Below are 20,107 nucleotides of genomic sequence, written 5' to 3'. Positions count from 1 at the left end.
ACTGGTTTGGGTTGAAGGGACCTTAAAGCTCTTCCAGCTCCAACCCCTGCCACGGGCAGGGACCCCTTCCACTGGAGCAGCTTGCTCCAAGCCCCTGTGTCCAACCTGGCCTTGAACACTGCCAGGGATGGGGCAGCCACAGCTTCTCTGGGCACCCTCTGCCAGTGCCTCACCACTCTCCAATAGCCAGTTGCCAATGGCCAGTTATGATGTGCCAAAAATTGCCCCCGAGGTAAAATCTCTGCATCATAGGAAGGCGCAGACCCCACTTGCATTTAAGCTGTGAAGACCATGACTTTTCTAGCTTCAACCCCCCAGTGGTGTTGCTCACCTTGTCTGGAGCATCTTCATGGACTGCATGGCCACACTGTGGGAGGACCTGCATCTGAAACTTCCCTGTGGATCAAGAGAGTCATCACTGGAGCTGCTGTTTAAATGACCTTGATTTCTGACAGCAATGGTTTAGACAAGCAGTTTGTGTGTACACAGGAAACATCACACACTACACCCTTAACAGCACTCTGAATTTAGGAACTCTTCTAAAACAGATTCTTTAGCAACAAACCTCACTAGATCTCACTATATCATGTGTGAAGACAGAGCAGGGAAAGCACAGAAGTCCAGAGCAGATTATATAGTACACACAGCAGTTTCCAAAGCCAGAATCAGCTGCTTAATTCATAGAATCATAGAATGGTTTGGGCTGGAAGGGACTTAAAAAGAAGGAAGCCCTCATGATCATTCTGATCCAAGAGAAGTGTGGCAGCTCCATGTCTGGAGCTGAACACTAGACTCAATGAGAACCATGGCAACAGCCCTTCACAACTCCTGATGCAGCCTTCCCCTTCTCAACTTCCCCACTTGCCCTACAACCAGACACTTTGGGATGGACGAATTCATGTGCACTTGTTTTGATACAGACTGCAGCTGGTGAGAGGCCATTCCAGCTCTTCCTCCTGTATGTACCCATAGCAACAAGCTACCACCCAAAAAGAGCACTACCATAAGACAGAGTAACAGTATTAAATATTTACCTTGCATCTGTCCAATTGTTAGATCTTTATCCAGCCTGTCAACACCTACAATCAAATAAAGAGATGGATTGGAAATATGACTGTCTAAGCAGAGCTTTACTCTTTACTTTGACAGAGGGATTTAACAGAAGAAACATCCCTGACACCTACCATAAGGACACTTCCCTGCTGCACCTCAAGAGAGTAAAGTGACAGGGAAAAATCCCAGTCCAAAATGCAAGAAAACATCCCTCCTTACAATTTAAAAGGGTATTTGTCTTGGTTACACACTGTATTTCCTATTAAGGCACAAAAAAGGGTCTATCCCTGGCTGCAGAACATCAAAAACTTGGCTTTCAGTTGAAATGAAGTTCAACTCATGCCCAGATAGTAATGGAGGCTGAAGGGCAGCTGGGATCTGTCCTGTTTGCCCCTCTCCCACATCATAGAACAAACCCACCCCTCCAACAGCAGCCATACACAGTATGCCATTACATGCTAGTTTGATGTTAGAGGTTCTGTACTAATTCCAGGTTGGCATGGATTAAATGGATGGTTTTACAGTTGAAGATATGTAGAGAAGCCAAGGTGGAACAGAGAGGTCTGGTGTTCTTGGAAAAAGGCATAAGCCAAACCCTATTCCCTGAAATCCAAGCAGGACATCAGTGAAGCCAACAGCCACTGAAGCTGAGCAGGACTGGAAGAGCCACATACCAGCTAAAAGCAAGAGCTTTGGCGTTGGGCAGCTCAGGAAGAGGTTTGACAAGCCCCTGAACCAGCCATCCCAGTACTTCTCTGTTTTCGCCAGTTCGATTCGCCACGTGTATAAGTGCTCCTTCTTTGTCTGCAGGGAGGAAAAAGGCAGAGCTCTGCATTAGGCATCATTCAAGCAGCTGAGATAAATGAACTTGAGGGCCACTTGGAAGTCCATCTAGGAAATAACTGGCTCCCTCTGGTGGAGGTGATTCCAAGGGGATGAGCCTCCTTGCTCCTAAATTCCTCCCCAAATGAAGCCAAAGTACACGAGTAGGGAACAAGAAAGTCAGCAGGACCTGCACCTACAGATCAAGAGAACGCTGAAGTATTCAAGGTGCTCAATTTGCTTGGTTTTACTGGCACAAATAACTTGCAAATGGTCTGAACGTTCACACTTGGCTCTCAGGTGACACAGAAATACAAGGGGCTAAGCTGGCTCCAGTGATTTTCCTTGAGGAATTTACATTCCTGGGTTGCAATCATCTGGATGAGCTCCTGAATGCTCCCGTGCCTTGGAAGTGAACAAAAACAGCACAAAGACTCAGAACAGAGCGTTTCCCATTCAGGCCAGAAGCCTTATTTCAGGAGACACACATTAAACCTGTGAGCAGCTCAGGAAAGGAAACCAAACCCAGGTTTTCAGGTAACAGTCCAAGATAGAACTGGTGGCACGAGATGAAGGAGGAAAACAACATTCCCAGTATAAAGTTTTCAGTCCCTGGAGTTGCCCCCTTTTATATTAGGATGATCTGGATCACTACTGGTGGCTGCTCTTCATGGGAACATTGTGCAAACACAGCTGAAAACACAGCAAGAAACTGCCTACCTCTGTGTCATCTTCTTTCTTCCTCTTGTTGACAGAGCCTCCCCCTTCCTCATTCTCTTCCTCCTCCTCCTCCTCTTCAATAATACCCTCCACTATGGCTTTAGGACATTCAGGGCTTGCAGCCCCTTCACACCTGGGAAATAAAACCAGAAAATGATTCCCTGCCAAACAGAGCAGGTTTCAACGTGAAGTGTTCAGCAATTTCTCAGACAGTGGCTGAAAAAGTGTTTTCAAGCTTCAAAGTAGCTTTGGATGGAAGACACAGTCATGAGCAGCCATGGGACCAAGTGCCTGTGCAGCATGTGTATCCCAGAGCAATTATCAATGCAAACAGAGGCAGAAAGTGGTCAAACAATCAACAACTGCTTTACTTCATGGAGTATGAGGTATTTGTAAAGGCTTTGGATATATCAAGGATTAGAGTGGTACAACCAGGTTACTCGGATCCTCACAACCCACCCCAGATCACTCCCCAAATGCAACAGGTAAATAAAGCATTACTAAAAGGGAGACAGAGTCCATACCCAGAAGGTCAGTTTGATTTAGGACAGGATTTCTGAGAAGGCATCAGACTGACACTTGTTTCTTAATGTGTGCAGAAACCCAGACAACCCAAGGAATGCACAACCAGCAGCAGTTAAAACATGGCTCTAGGTGGATTTTTGCTGCTGCTGGCATCAGCTGTGATCAAATGGTAAGAAATCTGTATTTGCTAAAAGAAATCTCCCCTTTCAAGTGCATTTGTGGCATTGCAAACCAGAAAAGATGATTCTAAGAGGTTTAAATACCAAAATCAACCAAAAACCACCTACTGTTTGACTTGACCGACCATAGACACTCTGGCAGATTCAAGGTTTCTTATCTGTCCACTTTTTACACTAGGGAAGAAATAAAACTAAAATCACAAGAAGGGCACAAATAGTTACAAAAGTAGGAACTCTCTGGCTCAGAAACAGGAGTAAAACCCTTCTGCAGCTCATTATTTCCCCAAAACATCCCATTCTCAGCCATTTGCAGTGGCTCATGCTACACACTGACCTACCTGAACCCTCACTGTCACTGTAACTGTGGATTTAAAAGCAGTGGTGGGGTAACACTGAAATAGGGTTGTACCCATTTCATTGCAGGGGACAGGGAGAAGTCAGAAACAACGTGGGTATTTGGGAGCAGATATGGGCTTGCTGTAGGCCAACTTACAAATGTAACCATAAAACCTCTCCCTTCCACAACTCATCTGCCAAATGTAAAAGTAATTCTTGCTGAATCCTGTTTTTACACATGGGAACAATGTCTCAAGCTCTTCTGTAAGAGATGGGACACTTACAAGGAAGCTGCAATTCATATCATGAGGCTTTCCATCAGTTGAAACTCTTAAGAGGATCCTTCCCCAGTGCCCAGCCAACTCTCCTGGGAAATTAATGACAGGCTGAGAGAACTGGGCTGGGGCAGCCTGGAGAAGAGAAGGCTCCTGAAGGGGAGACCTGAGAGCAGCTCCAGTGCCTGAAGGGGCTGCAGGAAACCCAGAGAGGGGCTTGGGACAAGGGCCTGTAGGGACAGGCCAAGGGGAATGGCTTCAACCTGCCAGAGGGGAGACTGAGCTGAGCTCTTAGGCAGAAGCTCTTCCCTGGGAGGGTGCTGAGGCGCTGGCACAGGGTGCCCAGAGAAGCTGTGGCTGCCCCATCCCTGGCAGTGTTCAAGGCCAGGTTGGACACAGGGCCTTGGAGCAAGCTGCTCCAGTGGAAGGGGTCCCTGCCTGTGACAGGGGGTTGGAACTGGAGGAGCTTTAAGTTCCCTTCCAACCCAAACCAGTCTGGGATTCCATGATTTTGGGGACTACATAAGCTCACGCATTACCTCCACTCAATGGCATTCTCCAGTGACTTGAATGTTTTGGGACGACTCCTTAAGAAGTTCTGCATGCTGTTCAGTGCATCCATGGCTGTACCTAAAACCAAGTATTGTAACTTTATGGCATCTGATGAAATTATTGCCACATCCCTCTACAGAGAACTGGCTCCCAGGGAACACCCTCAGAGAGAGCTGGAGCTCACTGGGGATTTAATGCTGTTAAGGAAAGCACAACTCAGTACTCCTAAGCCCAAAGCCATACCTGCTCCCACATTAGGAAATTAATATTTGAAGATACAGGACATTCAGATAATAAGAGAAGGCAATAATCACTAACAATACACCATGCATCCTATCAAAAGCCACCCTCCTCCCCTCTAACAAGAAAGTATTGCAAAGAAATTACAGGGAAAACAGCAAACTCTGTCTGTCTGGGAAAAGCAAAAGGAAGTGTGACAGCAGAAACACTTTTGTGTAGGATGGACTCAGCATTGGATTAAAACTGGGCAAAACCTTCTGGATTTGGGGACTTGGGCATGAAAGACCTGCGTGGAAGACAGAACCCCATCTAAAGGGCCAGAACCCCATCCCAGGGCACAGAACTCCATCCCAGGGCACAGAACTCCATCCCAGGACACAGACCCCCATCCCAGGGCACAGACCCCCATCCCAGGGCACAGACCCCCATCCCAGGGCACAGACCCCCATCCCAGGACACAGACCCCCATCCCAGGGCACAGACCCCCATCCCAGGGCACAGACCCCCATCCAAAGGGACAGACCCCCATCCAAAGGGACAGAACCCCATCCAAAGGGACAGACCCCCATCCAAAGGGACAGACCCCCATCCAAAGGGACAGAACCCCATCCAAAGGGACAGACCCCCATCCCAGGGCACAGACCCCCATCCAAAGGGACAGAACCCCATCCCAGGGCACAGATCTCCATCCCAGGACACAGACCCCCATCCCAGGACACAGATCCCCATCCCAGGGCACAGAACCCCATCCCAGGACACAGACCCCCATCCCAGGACACAGACCCCCATCCCAGGGCACAGACCCCCATCCCAGTACACAGACCCCCATCCCAGGGGACACACACTCACCTTCCACCACATCGATCATGCAGAGCCCCAGTAAACTTGGCACCAGGTTTGCGACTGCCGTGTGCACGGCGATGGCCCCCCCCATGCTGTGCCCGATGAGCATGATGGGGGGCGGGAGGTCCCCATACAGAGCTTCCACCACGTTGCCAACATCTCTGCCAAATGAGACCACACATTAGTTGGTGCCTGTATCCTGAGGTATTCCTGAAGAGTTGTATGGCAGGAGGAGATAGCACAGACCCAAGACCCGTTTGCAGCTCTCTGTATGCTCCAACCCACAGGTAACTGAGACAAATTTATTCTCTGACCACTAGATAAGCTTTAAAGTCCTTTCCAACCCCAACCACTCCATGAGTCTGTGATTTAATCTAGGTACCAATACAGGAAATCATTCAAGCCAATACTGCTCCTGAACAAGCACATCATTTCTGCTTTTACTAAAGGAAAATGCTCATTTAAGTGCCTTTTAATAAAAGAAAAAGCAAGATCCTGCCCTGGGTTGGGGTACAGGTATAGCTGCAGGCTGGGCAGAGAAGTGATTTAGAGAAGCCCTGAGGAGGAGGAAGTGGGCCCAGAACCTTGCTATGTGCTGGGCTGCATCCCCAGCATGAGCAGCAGGTGATCCTGCCCCTCTACTCTGCTCTGGTGAGACCCCACTTGCAGCACTGGGTGCAGTTCTGGGGTCCCCAACATCAGAAGGACATGGAGCTGTTGGAGCAAGTCCAGAGGAGGCCACGAGGATGAGCAGGGGCTGGAGCAGCTCCTGTATGGAGCCAGGCTGAGAACATTGGGGCTGTTGAGCCTGGAGAAGAGAAGCTGCGTGGAGACCTCAGAGCAGCTTCCAGGGTGTGAAGGGGGCTGCAAGGATGCTGGGGAGGGACTCTTCATCAGGGACTGCAGTGATAGGACAAGGGGTGATGGGTTCAGACTGAAACAGGGGAAGTTCAGGTTGGAGATAAGGCAGAAGCTCTTCCCTGTGAGGGTGCTGAGGCACTGGAATGGGTTGCCCAAGGAAGTTGTGAATGCTCCATCCCTGGCAGCGTTCAAGGCCAAGTTGGACAGAGCCTTGGGTGCCATGGTTTAGTGTGAGGTGTCCCTGCCCATGGCAGGGGGCTTGGAACTGGATGATCTTAAGGTCCTTTCCAACCCAAACCATTCTATGATTCTGTGACTGACAGAGCACTGTAGTTTAAGACATCCAAATTTGCTTTCCTGCCTAAAAGCATTCAGAGACAGGAGACCTGAGCAGTATTGCAACTGGAAAATGAGTCAAAAACCCAAGGATGACCAGTTTGTTTGCTCTGTCAGAGAAAATTCCTTGAGGATTTGAGAAGAAAAATGAAACCCAACTATAATTTAAGGCTCCTATTTAAAGTCAGGGATAACTCCCAAGATCATTACTAAAAGGAGAGAATGCTTTAAAACCAAGAGGAACTTGTTCTCCCCCAAGTAGTTTTGCTTCAGATCTAAAAAATTCTCATCATTCCATACAGTGTTTCCTCAGGACAACACCACATCAGGATCTGACAAGCCACTAGCAGTAGCAATAAGGTACACAATGGAAGTCAGAATCCATTTCACACATGGCCTCCCCTCAACAAGACAAGTGGATTTGTTCATTGGAAGGTTACAAAATCCTTCATGATTTAATTGTTTCATAGCCAAGAGTCTCTTTGTACCAACTATGGACATAACAATGAGTTTAACAGTGGGGATTTGCTTTTCTTACAGCTTTGTCAAGAGGGAGATTTGCATCCCAAAGCAGGTCATGGCAGCCTGAAAGAGCAACTCCCTCCATGCTTTAAAGTCTCAGTCTGTGCCCCACACTTTGGGGGTGACACCAAACTGGTGATTTCAAGCTAAAATGCCCCAATTGGTTATGTCCAAGGAAAGAAATCCCCTTCTGCTGGTGTTACAGCATGTTGCAGCTTTAAAGTGCTCACTGCAGTGAAGCCACTGATCTTTAAAGTGAGTTTAAAGCCTGGAGAACAACTCAGTTGGGAATCTGACTTAGCTGGAAGAGATCTAATTCCAAACAGATTTAAACTGTCCCAAAATGGAAGGAGAAGAAGGGATAACTACCAGACTCATGTGAAATGAAACCACCTTCCAGCTCCCTGAACGGAGGCTGTGTGTCCTCAAGCAGTTTACTGCTCTCAATAGATGAAGGTTTGTGAACAGAGAAACACTAAAGAGAGCATCAGCATCCTTACTTTGACATAGTCTCTGCAGACAGATCTTCAGGATTCCTCACTTTGGTTTCTCCTGAAAGAACAAGCAAAAGTCAAGTTCACACAAGCTGAAAACCTTCAGAACCCCTCAGGATTTAGAGCAGAAACTGCACAAAGCTTTTTGGCACAGTTACTAAGAGCAAGGCTACTACAGTTAACATGAATAATGAAGAACTCCAAGTTACCAGAACAGTTGGAAACACTCCCCATAATGTTCCATATTTGCAGAGTACCTTAAAACTAAAGAACAGAGCTTATTTCTAATGGTAAAGATCAGCTATGGGTTATGAAACATGAAGGAAGGGCTTGGTAGCAGTATGTGAGAAGGAACAAGTCCACCACTGCCTCACACAAAGGCACGGGGAGTCTCACTTCTGGCACGTGAGGATGGATAGCTGCAGAGCTCCCTTTTCCATCCCTGCTTTGGCATAAACACTGAGATGCCTTAAGGATGCTTTTTAAGTCCTTTTAGCAGGGATTTGTTACATCTTCTTTAAAATATGAGAGTGTGGAACATGCTTTTTGTGATTTTGGTTCGATTTCTTCCACTTACCATGCCCTCGGAGATCTAAAGCCACAATCCTGCACTGAATCCTGTTAATGATTGCAGCCTGCAAGAGGGGACAAAGAGGATGTCATTTGCAAAGTGCCACCCCCTCAGCTACAACAGGCTTAACAACAGCAAGCACAGCCCGAAACAGCAGCAAAGGTGACAAAACCCCTTCTACAGTCCAGGTGGCTGAACCTGGATTGCACAAGGTGTCACAAGAAGCAAGCACGAATATTCTGTATGAACTATCCTTAATTCACCAAAGCTCCATCCTTTCTATCTGAGGACATTTATTCCATGGTGCATAAGACATTAGGAGTGTTTCCTAGGGTAATGGATTCAAGTTCTGTGGCACCTCTGAAAACCGAAGTGCAGCAGTGGGATCACACACCAAAGTAATGCCTCCCCTTCCCCATGCCTGACAAAGCTAAGTCTTGGCTGTACAGCAGGGATGAAGATGAAGTAGCAAAGATTCCATTTGCTCTCAAAGAACAGAATTTTACAGTGAGGTTGAAGTGAACAAAAACTGGTCAGTCCAAAGGGACTGGGGGGGACAAGTGAGGGATCTTTTTAAAGTAAGGGAGGGCTGCAATAAGATTATGCTCTATTTGTCCCCAACAGCTCCAGTTCTGTAAGTTATTTCAGGCATCACAGTTATTAAGTGTTGAAAGGCAGGTTTCTATGTTAAGGAATCATTGATTATTTAAACAACAGCCCTGCAGGAGTGGGGGAATTTCACAGAAGAAACCAAGTTTGGGTTGGAGGGGACCTTAAAGCTCATTCAGCTCCAACCCCTGCCACAGGCAGGGACCCCTTCCACCAAAGCAGCTTGCTCCAAGCCCCTGTGTCCAACCTGGCCTTGAACACTGCCAGGGATGGGGCAGCCACAGCTTCTCTGGGCACCCTGTGCCAGCGCCTCAGCACCCTCCCAGGGAAGAGCTTCTGCCTAAGAGCTCAGCTCAGTCTCCCCTCGGGCAGGTTCAAGCCATTCCCCTTGGCCTGGCCCTACAGGCCCTTGTCCCAAGCCCCTCTCCAGCTTTCCTGCAGCCCCTTCAGGCACTGGAGCTGCTCTCAGGTCTCCCCTTCAGGAGCCTTCTCTTCTCCAGGCTGCCCCAGCCCAGCTCTCTCAGCCTGGCTCCAGAGCAGAGCTGCTCCAGCCCTCGCAGCAGCTCCGTGGCCTCCTCTGGACTCACTCCAACACCATGCAGGATGTTACCAGGACAATAAGCAAAAGCAGAAAGGAGCACACTGCTCCTGCAGGCTGTTATTTTATTTATCAATGGTTACTCACAATATTCCCCAATGTGGATTTCTTCCTGGTTTTTTAGGGGAAAGGTTTGATCAGGGTTTTTTTTTTTAACATTTGGCTCTTCCCAAACATTTAACACTTGATTGCCTGGGGCAAGCTTTCATTTCAAGATGCACACAGCAAGTAATTCTATAGCAGCCACGCAAAGGCATGAGCTAATTGTGGCAGCTTCCTCCTGCAGATGCAGTCTCAAGTGTGAGATGTAAATCTATGTGAATCCTGCCTGTGATCTCTGTTAATTGCTATAACAACATATAGTAACATATAAAGCAAATACAGTGTGATGACTGCAATCACTCTGCTAGATTCAACTCTAGGGGGTTTAAAATGCCAACATAGTATTGGTGTTGCTATTGCAAATAGAGCTCTACAAAGGGTGGAAGCGACTTTTAAGAAGCCTCTTCCTTAACTAAGGAATATGTGATTTCATGCTTCTGCCTCTAAAAGCAATGACCTTCACTGCATAACAAAAGCACTAAACTAGAAGAGTAAAAGGCATCCAACCAACTAGTGAGCTACAAGCAAGTACCTACAGGCTTAAGCCTTAAATCTCCAGCTTACTAAAAGTCCAACAGTTTCAGGAGACCCAGATCTGCAGCAGTCTCCAGTTCAGGTAAAGTTAAAAATGAACTGTAATTTGGGTACTATTCAAGACCACAATTACAGCCCAGTTGGCAAAGTATTTTTCTAATGTGTCTTATATTATAAGGTGGTTTATGATTACACCAGGATTACTCAGGAATCACGTGGGGAAATCAAGAGCAGTCACTGATGACCCTTGTGAAATGTTCATGCTTGTAACTCATTTGAATCTCTGCTTAAAGACTAAGTCATGTCCAGCCCAATGGCCAAAGGGAATGTATATGACCCAGCCAGAAGCATGGGGTAGATACAGAGACTTCAGTCACTACTCCATGGAAGTCATCCTAGAGCATCATGCTGTTGAGAAGAGTCCCTGTATTAATAAGGTCCCAAATAAAAATCACACCCTGCAAGTGATTTTACTTTACTTGTCATCCTTCAGAGGTTTTCTCCCTTAACTCCTGTCATTTTCCAAAGGGAATGGAGTGGAACAGATGTTTGTTTGGCCAGTCCTCACACTCACTCCCTTACTGACACCACCTCAGAGTTGCTTGAGCACCAAAGGAGATTCCTTGACATGACAAACAGGGCTTCAACACACAAAGATAGGATTATGATGAGATAAAGCTGCTGGAATTTCACTGGTAGTCATGAAAAAGCAGCCTTCTGGAAAATAAATGGGTATGGTACGTAGAGAAATGCCTTGGAAATTCACAGGAGCTATTTAGAAGACCTGAATCAGGTGCAAAACAGATCATAAGAGAGCTTCTGAACTGATTCTGCTGTGTTTAACATACCCGAGAGGTGAGTTGCCTTCCACATTAACATGACTATATTCGCACAGACACATACTTGCATAAAGCAGCAGGTTACTTACAGTAAATACAGCCCAGGAAAGAGCAGAATGGCCTCCACCATGTAAGAGCAGCAGGACAGGCCCCTCCAATCCACTCTTGTAAATTCGAAAAGTGTATGAACAGTTAAGGACATTCCACAGGGTTACTTCAAGTCACTTGGCTGAGTCTGTTTTAGAGTCCCCAGTACCCAACAGGGGTTTGTTTCCACCCTTGTGCACCCAAGGCTTGATATGACAAGAGGAAACGGCCTCAAGCTGCACCAGGGCAGGTTTAGATGGAGCTGAGGAACAATTCCTGCCCCAGAGGGTGCTCAGGCATTGGAACAGGCTGCCCAGGGCAGGGCTGCAGTGACCATCCCTGCAAGGGTTCACACCCCATGGAGACGAGGCCTCAGTGCCATGGGGCAGTGGTGGCCTTGGCACTGATGGGCAATGGTTGGCCTGGATAATCTTAAAGGTCTTTTCCAACCCAGTTCATTCTATGGTTCTATGATTTTTCCTCTTACCAACAGGCATGTGCAAGCATAACCGGGACAAAATGCAACTTGATTTAAGCTTTAAGAGTTGTTTTCCTGCTGCCCAGGTCTCCTCTTCCATGTAATCCTCCCTGAATGATATTTAAGGTCTCTTCCAACCCAAACCATTCTGTGACTCCATCAAAAACTAAAAGAAAAAGCAAACCATGACCAGCACTTTGGAGCATGTTTTGATTTGGTGTAATTCCTTATTACTTCCAAGGAAAACTGCCAGATAAGCCAGGAAATGAGATCTTTAAGGCAATGTAATTACTCTCTGGAACACACACAGCAAAGATGCTTCACCAGAGCAGCTAAAATCCCTTACAGTATATATTTAGATGGAGAAAAATCAGTTGAACCATCACTAAAACCAATGTCACCTAGGGAAAGGCACAGAACTGGAAATCATGAGATGTGTGTTCAGTGCCCAGGACTGTGACCAACAGATCAGACAAGACGTTTCACCTCCCTCCACTGTTCTCCTGCTCTTGGGGTGAACAAAAGCATCCTGCTGAACCCAACCCTGCTTGCTGCTGTTACTGACGAGGCTGTTTATTGGTTTTCTGCAGTTCCCTTTGGATCTGCTGTTGGCAAACAGTTCATGCAGGTGTTCCCTATGGCATTTCAGTTACCCTGTGTCAGCTTAAGCAGTTTCTTCAGCTGGGGTCTGTCCACATGAGATCTGATGGAATGGCAGCAGGTAGCTGGGCAGACCAGTGGGCACCAGCTCCACTTATGAAGTCAGTACACATCTGTCCATAACCTTTCATACAGGAGCTCGAGCTTCTGTTAAAGGGAGCTGAATAAATCCCAAACAACTAAGATTTGCTTAAACCTGGGATGCTTATGGACATCACCTATGCAAATAGGTCCATTATCCTTTTCATTTTACTACTTATGAAGCCTCAGGCGTGTGCACAGCATTTACATCAGAAGCAGACATGGTGCAAAACATGGAGAATTAATGGGATTAACTGGAAAAATGCCTCTCGTTGACAGAAAATAATGACAAACTGAGCAAAACAACATGGAGAGAGAATTGTCTCGTCTCAAATATGCTGCTGGCATTAGAGACTCAATTCTAAATTGACTGGCATTTGGAGGAAAATAGCTTGGAAGTTTACTCTTCCTAATGGCCAAGCTAGAATATGCATGCTTAAAAAGGATGCAACTATTAAAACTACAAGGTTGTGTTATTTAAACACAGATTACAATGGTTTCATGTTGCAATTAGGTCGAGAGACCTGGAAGTACCTCTCAAACCTGCTTTTGCCAGAGCTGTAGGCAAAGGTAAGACTGATGGGAAGCCTTGTCCCAGCACCTGCTCACACTATGCTTGTTGGGAAGCTCCCAGGTAGCAAATGGGATGGACGCAACAGCAATTTGAGCACCTAAGAGAGGATGACTGCTATTAACTGGATTAAACTACAACTGAAGAGTAACAAAGAGTCAGCTTGAAAAGAAGTATAGAAGAAATATGAATGTTTGCAAAAGGAGAAGAGACCTTGGAGATGAGACCACTGCAGTCATAATTGGTTTGATGCTGCCAGAAGACCCTATTAGGGCATAAACTCCTCCACCTTGGTCAGAGCAAGAAGTTTCCCAGTCTGCACACAAGCCAGTGGACTGATAATTTCAGGTGCAAGAAGGAGGGAACCACAGCTCAGGTGTGTTTATATGGGAACTCACATGCTGCTTCCTCTGTGCCATTTGTGTTAGTGGGAACAGCATGAGTGGTTCCCGTACAATCAGATCATAAAATCATCACAGGTTTGTGTTGGAAGGGACCTTAAAGCTCATCCAGCTCCAACCCCCTGCCATGGGTGGGACACCTTCCAATAGAGCAGCTTGCTCCAAGCCCCTGTGTCCAACTTGGCCTTAAACACTGCCAGGGATGGAGCAGCCACAACATCCTCACAGTCAGTTTAGAAGGGACAGCTCTAGTTACTGATACGGATTGCTGCAAAAGAAGAAATGAAAGAAGAGTAGTGGTACATTAAAAAGTTGAAAAGAACCCCAATGAACTAAATAACACATAAAACTGCTCCAGTCACTCAGAGTAAGAACAATTCCATCTGGGAAAAAAAGGATATATCCTTGCCAGTCTCATTTTCTACCACGACATCCTCCATAGATTCAAAGTACTGGCTCCAAAGCACTGGTGAAAAGTCACGTTTCCTTCCAGGGCTGCAAGACAAAAAAACATCAGTAAGAAAGAGGTATTTTTAAAGTCATTAATTTAAATACAGGTGTCATTAAATTCCCTGAAGAGAACACAGCAGAGTTACACACCAGTTGACTAGAAGCAAATGATGTTACTGAAATCCCCATATAAAATCAGTGATCCATTATCGCTAAGGAAATCCTCCCTTTCTTTCCTGCCTGTTACTCCGACCAAGGAGATCACAAAGATGCTCAAGGTAACTAGTGAAGACACAGAGGGAGGAGTATTTTTCTTGTAAACCAATACCAAGGAAGACTGGACCATGGTGTTTTAGAATACACAGACCTTAGTCAAGGGAAAAGAAAAAGAACAGGGCACAGAGTGATGCTGCTCCTGCACAATCTCCCCATCTGCATCCACACATAAGGTGCTCCAAAACAGAGATAAAAGTCATTAAATCACAGACTGGTTTCAGTCTAAGGGAACTTAAAGCTCATCCAGCTCCAACCCCTGCCACGGGCAGGGACACCTTCCATAGAGCAGCTTGCTCCAAGCCCTGTGTCCAACCTGGCCTTGAACACTGCCAGGGATGGGGCAGCCACAGCTTCTCTGGGCACCCTGTGCCAGCGCCTCAGCACCCTCACAGGGAAGAGCTTCTGCCTAAGAGCTCAGCTCAGTCTCCCCTTGGGCAGGTTAAAGCCATTCCCCGTGGCCTGGCCCTACAGGCCCTTGTCCCAAGCCCCTCTCTGGGTTTCCTGGAACCCCTTTAGGCACTGGAGCTGCTCTCAGGTCTCCCCTTAAGGAGCCTTTTCTTCTCCAAACTCAGACAAAGAAAATACCCTTCTGTTTAATGGTCTTGCCCTAGCCTTAGAGCAAGCCTGATGCTGGCATGACTCTGAGTGCTCAGGAACTCAGGAAGCCATCCCAAATTTATGACTTACCCCATGAATCATAATTAAAGGAAAAGGAGTAAGTCCCACTCAGAAGTCACCTTGACACCACTGCAATGAAAAGCAGAGTGCCAGCTATTTGCTAATGATTACTATTACCTTCCGTGTATTACTTGTTGGATTACAGCTTTCCTAGAAATCTCCTCTTCGTTATAAAAGCAGTATCACTCAATTGAAGAGTCAACCTGTTCCAAAGGCTGAGTGGCTGCAGAACAACTACAGAGAGAACTGAGCAGTGGGTTATATAGAAGAAACTCAGGAACACTGGTGGGAGCAGAACACACAAAAGCCACCAGGTTGAAGTTAGCAGCAACACCAAGTTCTAATCACACCTCAGGATTCCTGGAATTTATTGCAATAGCTAAAACTTCAACGTATTTGTAAGCAGATTTCTATTTCAATATTGTATGCAGGGCAACATCAGGATTGTGAAGGAAAAGAACAGGGTTACATTAACTCAGGCTGTGCTCCCAGATCTATCCTTTAACTATAAGGACCATGAGAACAGCATCACAAAAAAAAGGCCAATGAACACTTTGGGTCAAGAGAAAGGCACTGGAGCTGGTGCAGGGCCTGGAGCCCAAGTGTGATGGGGAAGGGCTGAGGGACTTGGGGGGTTCAGTGTGGAGAAGAGAAGGCTCAGGGGGGACCTGATGGCTGCCTACAAGTGCCTGAGAGGAGGATGGAGCCAGGAGGGGCTGGGCTCTGCTCCCAAGGAACAAGGGATGGGACAAGAGGAACCGGCCTCAAGCTGCACCAGGGCAGGTTTAGATGGAGCTGAGGAACAATTCCTGCCCCAGAGGGTGCTCAGGCATTGGAACAGGCTGCCCAGGGCAGGGCTGCAGGCACCGGCCCTGCAAGGGTTCACACCCCATGGAGACGAGGCCTCAGTGCCATGGGGCAGTGGTGGCCTTGGCAGTGCTGGGAACGCTTGGACTGGATGAGCTGAAAGGGCTTTTCCAACCTCATTCATTCTATGATTCTATGTTCTTAGAGTGACTCAGAAAATGTACACTCATGGAATGGTTTGGGTTGGAAAGCACATTAAGATCATCCAGTCCCAACCCCCTGCCATGGGCAGGGACCCCTTCCATAGAGCAGCTTGCTCCAAGCCCCTGTGTCCAGCCTGGCCTTGAACACTGCCAGGGATGTTCTTCCTGATCTACAGCATTCTTTGAAAGGCTGAGGTTGGAATGTGATATTTTTCCTTTAATCTGAGAATGAGATTTAGGCTGAGGCACTAACAGAGATTAACGTTCTCTGGCTTGATGTAGGTGTGTGACATCTCTTTTAACAGGAATTTGACAGGAACAGCACTGAGGTCTGGAAACCCACAGAAGTGAATCTGGACCATTCAGGAGGTGGTCGGTTCCTATTTCATACTCTAGAAATATCAGGGGAAACAGGAGCTTTGTTTCTGTACAACTGAAGAGCTTTGCTTGTTCTTTGCTACTTCTTTAGGAAGCCAGGAATTGAGGAGAAACTTCCTTCCACAGGGATTGTTCCCCTGTGAAGGTCTTTCACCCCTACGCCAAGGCTTGATTTCAATATTCTCTGCTGACTGCCTCCCCCAGAAGAGAGGAAGTGCAAAAAGGCTGTTAAAATGGTGCTCTGTTACTCATCCTGTATCCTGGGCTCCAATGTAGCCTAATTATGTTCCTGCCAAAATTAAGCACTACTCTTTTAGCCTCGCTGAGTGACTGCGAGCCTGAGAAACAGCTTCTGCAGCAACTGAGTCATCAAGAAAATTCTGATTGCAGAGCCTTTTGTTAGCAATAGGGATACAAGGAGAGGGCACAGCTGCACCTTTCATAGAGCCACAGAATGGGTTGGGTTGGAAGGGACCCCAAAGCTCATCCAGCTCCAACCCCTGCCACGGGCAGGGACCCCTTCCACTGGAGCAGCTTGCTCCAAGCCCCCGTGTCCAACCTGGCCTTGAACACTGCCAGGGATGGGGCAGCCACAGCTTCTCTGGGCACCCTGTGCCAGCGCCTCAGCACCCTCCCAGGGAAGAGCTTCTGCCTAAGAGCTCAGCTCAGTCTCCCCTCGGGCAGGTTCAAGCCATTCCCCTTGGCCTGGCCCTACAGGCCCTTGTCCCAAGCCCCTCTCTGGGTTTCCTGCAGCCCCTTCAGGCACTGGAGCTGCTCTCAGGTCTCCCCTTGACGCAGCAGAGGGGCAGGATCCCCTCCCTGAGCTGCTGCTCACGCTCTGGGGGTGCAGCCCAGCACATGGGGGGGGGTCTGGGCTCAAGTGCACACTGAAGCCGGGTCATGGGGAGCTTTTCAATCGCTTTGTGTAATGGCACCTTTGAGAGTCCTGGTTTATACAATGTCCACAGAACAGGTCTTCTGCATTCACCCAATAATTCACACTCCCTAGGGCACTGGATACAACCTGCCATTAGTACTACAGGAGCAGCTAATTTCAAGTGTAATTTGTTGCAGTGCTTTGTGATGTGCCTGTCAACAAACTGCAGCAGAAATCAGCCTTATGATATATAAAGAGGAGCTGAGTCTAACTGCCTGGGGAGGCAGGATGTGATTCACATGTTGGAAATGTGTTACTGGGAAAACCAGGCTTAGTTTTTATTGCCTCTGTTTGGGGGTTATTCCCTTGGCATGCGGAGCTCTGGCAGGAAGGTCCCAGCTTGTACGAAAGGAAGAAACCTCTCCAGGTAGAAGTGCTCCATAGAACTATGGAATGGTTTGGGTTGAAGGGAGCTTAAAGCTCCTCCAGTTCCAACCCCCTGCCACAGGCAGGGTCCCCTTCCACAGAGCAGCTTGCTCCAAGCCCCTGTGTCCAACCTGCCTTGAACACTGCCAGGGATGGGGCAGCCACAGCTTCTCTGGGCACCCTGTGCCAGCGCCTCAGCACCCTCACAGGGAAGAGCTTCTGCCTAAGAGCTCAGCTCAGTCTCCCCTCGGGCAGGTTAAAGCCATTCTCCTTGGCCTGGCCCTACAGGCCCTTGTCCATATATGCCAGCACAGCAATGCTCTGGAAAGGGTTAAGCAGTGAACAGGTTACATCCTGCCTCCAAATTTTCACTATTAGAGGACTGGCATCTCCAGAGGCTGCATCCTCAGCACTGTTACATCCAGGATGGGCAGCTTCCATTAGTTCATCACATAGAACAGGAGCCACTTCCAGAGCTCCTTCCACAGCATCTGTGACAACAGTGCCATGATTCAACTGGGCTTTGAGCACAAAGGATCAGTCCTGTTTACTTTGAAGCCCACACTAAGGCAACGTTTGCCTGTTCTCTACAATATTCATGACTGTCTACACCCATCTTGCCTGGTCCATGTAGTTTTCAAGCCGAGATTCCTACTGTACGGATTGTCCCCTTGCCTGGAAGCCATCCCAGCGCCGATCATGCGCTCCCTCCGTACCATTTCTGGTTCTTGCTGGAGATGGAGAGTGCTGCCCACAGCTTGGATCATTTCCCTTCTCCAGTTTGAATAGGCAGGATGTGCAGTTAGCAACAACAAATTTCATCCCCTTTATAGACGTGGTGTTTCACTGCAGGCAGACTTTGCTGCAGCATGTTACAGCTGGTTTAGGTTGGACTGTCCTGAGTAGTTGCAGGTGATTAGGAAATACTGTCATCATCCTGGTTACAGCCCTTCCAACATGATCCATAAATCTGGTAAACATCAGGAGCTCCCTGGTAACCTGGGACTGTGAGACCAAGAAGTTTATAAGCGGACTCTCTTTAAGGGAGGCAGAACATGGGAAATGCTCAAGCAAGTTGCTGGGTAATTATAGCACGGGAGATGAAGAGTTGTGGTGGTGGGAGCGAGGCCACAGGAGGCCATGGAGCTGCTGTGAGGGCTGGAGCAGCTCTGCTCTGGAGCCAGGCTGAGAGAGCTGGGCTGGGGCAGCCTGGAGAAGAGAAGGCTCCTGAAGGGGAGACCTGAGAGCAGCTCCAGTGCCGGAAGGGGCTGCAGGAAACCCAGAGAGGGGCTTGGGACAAGGGATGTAGGGCCAGGCCAAGGGGAATGGCTTTAACCTGCCCGAGGGGAGACTGAGCTGAGCTCTTAGGCAGAAGCTCTTCCCTGGGAGGGTGCTGAGGCGCTGGCACAGGGTGCCCAGAGAAGCTGTGGCTGCCCCATCCCTGGCAGTGTTCAAGGCCAGCTTGGACACAGGGGCTTGGAGCAAGCTGCTCCAGTGGAAGGGGTCCTTGCCCGTGGCAGGGGTTGGGACTGGATGAGCTTTAAGGTCCCTTCCGACCCAAGCCAGGCTGGGATTCTATGAAGTCAATCATGTTTGTGAAATGAGGTTGGTGCATGGACAGCCACTATTGCAGAAGGGAAGGGAACACAGAAGCCTGTTGACATTAAACCTATACTGTGTAGGAGAGGTACAAAATCACATGAATCACAAGTAGGCACAAGTCCGGGATATTTAGCATCAAAATTCCTCACAACAAAAAGCATGAACTGAATTTCTTGCAGTTGCACACCAATGCTACAAGCCCAAAGTGCAATAATGTGAAGCAGCTTCAGCTGTCCCTGATCATATTGGGCTCAAGATCTACCCCGAACAGCAAACCCATGTTGCAGTCTCTACCAGATTTTTAAGCATTCAGGACTTCCAGAGGGAATATTAAGCACAACACTCACCAAAACCAGGTACCAATAGCCAAGCCACACAGAAAATATTCATCATCCTGCACGGGCAAGAGCAGGTGTAGAAGGACTTGGAATTGTTCCTTTTCTGACAGATGAAGGACAGATCTCAGAGCTAACAAAGTCAAGTCACATACCCAGGATCTAGGCAAGAAACCACATTAATAAGACAGGACACACGGTCCTATGATGGGCAGCAAGAGCATGGTGACCCTGGTTGTGGTGTGATTCTCAGGCATCAAAGGACAACCTCAGCTTGGAGCACAGACTGCACATCTGCTCCGTAAGGCACTGGAGCCACCATGGTGGAATACTGTACCTGCAGCTGCATCAATAATTTCAGGATAGAAGTGAAGAGGATTCAAAGAAGAGTAGAAATCATCAGGAGTGGAGAACAGGATGTAGAGCAAGAAGCTTTACAGAGCCTCATCTGGTCAGATCTTGAGCAAGCTGCTCTAGTGGAAGGTGCCCCTGCCTGTGGCAGGGGGTTGGAACTGGAGGAGCTTTAAGGTCCCTTCAACCCAAACCATTCCATATTATGATACACAATGCCAGGACTATGTGGGACAGGGTGGCAGAAGAGAAGTAAAGGAGTACGTTCAGTTGACTCCATCTCCATTGCTCAGGGTGAAGCTCTTCAGCTCATTTTCTCAAACAGATGCTGTCATGAGGTCAGATAACCTGGAGCAGTTGGTATCAGCCTCAAGCCCTTAGGTTGACCTCTGGCAGCTCTTTCTCCTGGAGCTGGCAGATAAACAGAAAAGGTGA

The 20,107-nt window shown here is 47.9% G+C and overlaps 1 protein-coding gene across 1 annotated transcript in view; it reads right to left on the bottom strand.

Annotated features, from left to right (window-relative positions):
* PPME1 (protein phosphatase methylesterase 1) overlaps positions 1 to 20,107 on the bottom strand; it is a 35,708-nt gene that overhangs the window by 4,620 nt on the left and 10,981 nt on the right. Inside the window, exons 2-12 of the mRNA XM_061458136.1 lie at positions 13,691 to 13,784; positions 11,101 to 11,193; positions 8,336 to 8,393; positions 7,765 to 7,816; positions 5,552 to 5,706; positions 4,450 to 4,540; positions 3,408 to 3,473; positions 2,596 to 2,728; positions 1,728 to 1,857; positions 1,035 to 1,079; positions 332 to 396 (exon numbers count right to left, since the gene is read on the bottom strand). Coding sequence (XP_061314120.1) covers positions 332 to 396; positions 1,035 to 1,079; positions 1,728 to 1,857; positions 2,596 to 2,728; positions 3,408 to 3,473; positions 4,450 to 4,540; positions 5,552 to 5,706; positions 7,765 to 7,816; positions 8,336 to 8,393; positions 11,101 to 11,193; positions 13,691 to 13,784 — 982 coding nt within the window. The remainder of the gene's footprint in view (positions 1 to 331; positions 397 to 1,034; positions 1,080 to 1,727; positions 1,858 to 2,595; positions 2,729 to 3,407; positions 3,474 to 4,449; positions 4,541 to 5,551; positions 5,707 to 7,764; positions 7,817 to 8,335; positions 8,394 to 11,100; positions 11,194 to 13,690; positions 13,785 to 20,107) is intronic.

This window comes from Pezoporus flaviventris, unplaced genomic scaffold (genome assembly GCF_033815535.1).
Source record: "Pezoporus flaviventris isolate CSIRO_AGI_PZ_B2104156 unplaced genomic scaffold, CSIRO_AGI_Pfla_v1 ptg000025l, whole genome shotgun sequence".
In the NCBI taxonomy this organism is placed as follows: Eukaryota; Metazoa; Chordata; class Aves; order Psittaciformes; family Psittacidae; genus Pezoporus; species Pezoporus flaviventris.
This window is presented reverse-complemented; position numbering and strand designations above follow the sequence as displayed.